A 3694-nucleotide genomic window follows, 5' to 3' on the forward strand; every position below is an offset into this window, starting at 1 on the left:
TGAAGATAAATAATGTATAATACATATTCAGTGATCTACATAATTTAAGATGGTACAATCATATCAATAAGCCTAATCCCAAACGTCTGTGTTTCTGAGAGTCTTATATCTCTCTTCCATAGTAACATTTGGAATAATCTTTTGTTTTTGCACATACATTCTCCTTACAAAGTCCACATGTTTTCCCAGTGCTTTAGCATGTCCCCATGACTGGTCCTGCAAAGAATTATGAATATGTAAAATCGTAAGTATCACTGAGTAAAACTGTACTTCATCAAAGCAAACATGCATATGCAGTATCTTTAACATACATTTTGGCTGTAATTCATCTCCATACCTGCAAATTTTATAGATCCAATACAGTAACATTCAGAAAATATGGTGAAGTATTCTCTAAGTTGGTTTATGTGATATATGAACCAGATGTTATCTGTATACACTAGGAAAAGAGAACGTGCAAAAATAATGAGGTTTACAAAAGTCACCCTACATGAGGGGAAGCTTGATTGTAAGGATGCATTAAAAAAAATAACAAAAACAGGCAAAACTATGGCAGAAAATTAAGAGTAAAATCACATCTAAAGGACAATGTAGAGTCTGAGAATATGTAGTGGACCACTATCTGCAATGCTGAAGAGTGAATATGGTCCATCACTATCATATTTCTACTGGTAATGGACAATCAGTCTGCATCCTACATTTGAAACAGATAATGTCCTTAATTTTTTCTGAAATCAATGCATGAAAGGTGGAGTAAAATCTATACCAAATACTGTAAAATATGAGACAGAAGAAATTTCCAATTCCATATACATAATTGTAATCACAGATTTTACTTTCAAGAGGTGTGCTAATATATCCTAAATAAAACAGTACAATTTACGGACAGACATTAATAGAAACTCTGTGTACTGTTCCATCATTATTACTTAATCCTCAACCCCATGCAGTAGACAAGTTACATACAGCCCCTGATCTAACTCACACTCCATGCCCAGTATTTTAAAGTGAAACATGAACTTCCAAAGTTATAAAAGGGCTTCCTTTTTTTTAAACACTTAGCTGACTCAATATTCAAGACTGACCTCCCCATTCACTTCATCACTGTACACAAAATATATCCATGGCATTCAAATACCCTCATTCAAAGTAACATAAGCCCTAATCAGTGTTCTCCCTACACTAATCCATCTCTTCTACAGTCTACCTCTTCTAGATCTCTACTAAACAGCAGTAATGAATTCTGTTTCTTATGTCAACACTGAGAATTTTTTACATTTGCTTTCTATCACTTGGACTAAAAATTTTAAATACTGTCCATCACTAACTGGCTTGATAGTACTCTTGTCAACATACTCTTGTAATATTTTCATTTAGGATGAATCACAAATCTGTGACATTTGCTTCACTTTCTGTTTCTAATATCTTTCCCTGTTCAGCTTTTATAGTGTCACTGACACATTGTTAATTGTTATTTGACATTTTCTCAAACTTACCTGTATCTTCATAAATTTCTGCAGGTTCTCTTATGCCAATTCATATAAAATACATAAGTGGCTCTGCACTTTTTTGGTCTTCCAAGTCTACTGACTTAACAGCCATCAGCAAGGCTTCCAGCTAAAACATATTACAGAGAAATAAGCATAACATGAGGGGTCACGAATTCAAGCAAACAGAATTACAGGCAGGGTGTCAGGGGCAGTATTTCCCACTTACTGAAGGCTGTCACATAACAGTAGGGACTAGATGGCCCCCTTTGCAGTCAGAGCTCTGTGCTCTGAGCATATTGAGGTAGCCTTGATTATAGGTATATATCTACTCCAAGATATGTACCTTTTTTATGACCAAATACTATTCTTGGTAAATTCATGATTTTTTACAATAGAAAATAAAGCAGTAATTCTCAATATACACGATATATTTACCAAACTCACCAAGGTAAGGTAGGGATGACGCAAGTAAAACATGTTTTGCTCTTCCACTTGAAGCCTTTTTGTACAATTTCCAGTTTCTAGTTCTGTCACCTTTGGTATTTTTCGGTGCTTCCTGAAAGATAGTTTTCAACTCTTTAGATTCTTATAATGAACTTTGCATCATGGTGCCCTTACAAACAAACATTCAAACACATCTATTGATCATTCTAATATTTTATTGGAAGCTATCTGATCCTTCCAACAACTCTGGTAAACTAGTATTAGCATTAGGTGTTCTGTAATGATACGATGAGCACCTACTGACTCAAAAGAAAGAGAAAAATATGATTATTTTTGAGAACTAAGTACAGTAGGGAAGCACATGGTAGTGTGTCTTCCTTAGGGAGCTGGACAACCCTGTCCTTTTTTCTGAACTGTTGGGCTGGGATGGGGTTCCCACTTCTGAAACTATTCCCCAGAAAAAGTGTATATTGCCTCAGATGAAAGCAGCAAGCTCATAATCACCATCAATAAGAGTTGCAGGTATGTGTGGGTAAGTGAACTATCAGAAATGTGAAAGAATGCACTTGTAAAAAAAAAAAAAAAATGAGAATTAGAAAATTACATATGCTAAGGCTGTGCAAAATAATGCTGAGGTAGTGGGCCCTTAAATTAAATGGAGTCAAGGTGTGAAATGAAGCCTACAGGAGGATACAGATGGTTATACATGAAAAGGTGTTGCAATGAATTTGGATGAGTGGTTTAAAAAGATGTTTGATTGTCATAATATGATTATTTGTTGCAAAAGTTTAAAAGTGAAACATATAAATGTCTGTAAAAGTTGCATGTGCAGCATGCTGAGATGAGAAGGTTAAGAATGCCATCTAGAAGAAACATGAAAGAGCTTTATTTGTGTATTATATTAGTGGAGTTTTACATTTGCACTGCTCTGCCATTTAAACACGTCTGTATGTATGTACCATACACCCTAGCCTAAGATGGGGTACCCATTTATCAACCAAATAACTGCTAAACCCTGATCTTTCACGGTCAGCATTGCTAACCATTACACCAAAAAGGCCCATGATGTGGTACTTAAATGGACTGGCAAGGTAATAAGTGAAGGAGGGAGTGAGAGGTGAGTTATGGTATCTCTTGTGTAAATGACAAGAGCAAAAGGATAAGTAGGCTGTGACCATCAGTAGGCATGACGATTCGAAGGGCGAAAAGTAGCCAAAGAGTTAGAGTTACAGGCATCAAAAATTTGCATTGAGACCATGCAGGAACAGTCACTGTAAGAAAGAGTGACACAGGCAAAGTGTGGACAATAAAGTCCACCCATGCATTGCTCTGTGCATCCTCTCACCAATGCCATGCTGGATTCCAATAAGCTCAATTTGCAAAAAGGGAAGCATAGATACTCAAAACCTGCAACTATAGTTGATACAATGGCATACAATAATTAATGAGTGCATGATTAAAAGCATGTTTGGCACTACTAAGGTAAGCAAATAAAACTGGGCAGCTTTCAGGTACATTTCTGCCAACTTCATATATTAATATTTTGGTCTTTTATACAGATGGAATAACATATTCAAGTAAATCATCAGCTGAGCTTAGCATTATCATCAGCTATAAATATTGACTGATTTTCTTCCACAATACCACTGCAGTGTAGAGAATAAAATAACAGTAGAACACGACTAGGATCATGTTTAATTGAAATCTACATTTAAGGTGGAATTCTCCCTACAATACACTATTCCTGTATGAAATAATTG

General features: G+C 35.6%; 1 protein-coding gene across 1 annotated transcript in view; it reads right to left on the reverse strand.

Moving 5' to 3' along the window:
• LOC139749038 (large ribosomal subunit protein mL63) overlaps positions 1-3694 on the reverse strand; it is a 3952-nt gene continuing 258 nt past the window's right edge. Inside the window, exons 2-3 of the mRNA XM_071662435.1 lie at positions 1935-2046; positions 1-216 (exon numbers count right to left, since the gene is read on the reverse strand). Of these exons, the coding sequence (XP_071518536.1) occupies positions 73-216; positions 1935-2046 (256 nt within the window). The 3' untranslated portion in view covers positions 1-72. The remainder of the gene's footprint in view (positions 217-1934; positions 2047-3694) is intronic.

This window comes from Panulirus ornatus, chromosome 6 (genome assembly GCF_036320965.1).
Source record: "Panulirus ornatus isolate Po-2019 chromosome 6, ASM3632096v1, whole genome shotgun sequence".
Taxonomy (NCBI): Eukaryota; Metazoa; Arthropoda; class Malacostraca; order Decapoda; family Palinuridae; genus Panulirus; species Panulirus ornatus.